This window comes from Cynara cardunculus (genome assembly GCF_001531365.2).
Source record: "Cynara cardunculus var. scolymus isolate 2C chromosome LG 9, CcrdV1, whole genome shotgun sequence".
Classification (NCBI taxonomy): domain Eukaryota; kingdom Viridiplantae; phylum Streptophyta; class Magnoliopsida; order Asterales; family Asteraceae; genus Cynara; species Cynara cardunculus.
The window spans coordinates 4,817,786-4,818,774 of NC_037536.1; the positions used below are offsets into that span (position 1 = coordinate 4,817,786).

General features: G+C 28.3%; 1 protein-coding gene across 1 annotated transcript in view; it reads right to left on the reverse strand.

The window, feature by feature from the left end:
* LOC112517890 (expansin-A10-like) overlaps window positions 1-344 on the reverse strand; it is a 3,146-nt gene extending 2,802 nt beyond the window's left edge. Inside the window, exon 1 of the mRNA XM_025125263.1 lies at window positions 203-344. Within this exon, the coding sequence (XP_024981031.1) occupies window positions 203-341 (139 nt within the window). The 5' untranslated portion in view covers window positions 342-344. The remainder of the gene's footprint in view (window positions 1-202) is intronic.
* Window positions 345-989: the final 645 nt, after the last annotated feature.

The window sequence follows — 989 nt, forward strand, 5'->3', positions numbered from 1 at the left end:
GGGGTAAATTACTTTAGAAACTTAAAATTGATTAGAAATCCAAAAACCGTCCAAAACATACACATACATGTCCATCTTGAGGATGAATATTCATTATAAATCACACATTCATAATGAATATGGACATATTACTAGTGTTCATATGAATCGAACATTCATGATGAATATGACATGTGTGGTGTTGTAGGTGACAAACACATACCCATGGTGCCAGAAGCATCTTCGCCACCGTAGAAGGTGGCATGAGCCTTCTGCCAACCACCTTTGTAGCCATTAATGGTGGTTTGGAGAGACAAGATGATGATGATGCTTAAAAGCAAGAGAGAACCCATGATTTGCATGACCAAAATTACTAAGAGAGATGTATATATATATATGTGTATGTATGTATATATATAGAGAGAGAGATAGAGGATGGTTTGAAGGATGAGAGAGAGATGAGGGAAGATATAAATAGAGGAAGTAAGTGAGGAGGGTGTGCATGTAATGGAATCACGTTTGGAGGCGGCAAAAAGCTTCAATAATTCAATTCAAATCATATGCATCCATGCATCCCTATGTCCCTTTGACTTCTAATTTTGACTTTTTATACTATCAATTAAAGTATAATTTTGACTTTTTACAACTATATACATATAGTTAAAATTTATAAAATTATAAAATAAATAATATATTATTTTTTATAAATAACAAGGTTTATTGTTTTTCAATTTATTGGTTTTAAATTTAATTAATATATGATACAAATAAAAATTATAATTACTATAAATTAATAATTATTATTATCTATTAATTATAAAAAAAGTAAGAGAGAGGGAACATAAGAGAGAGAAAAAGTTTTTCAAAGTTTTAGGCAATTTAATTATTAATAGGTATTTTTTTGACTTTTTTAATAGGTGGGGGTACAAATAACAACCGCATTTTCATTTTGTAAATAATTATAATTGTTGATTTAATGTATAAAAGTTAATTTGATTCATTAGTTTAAT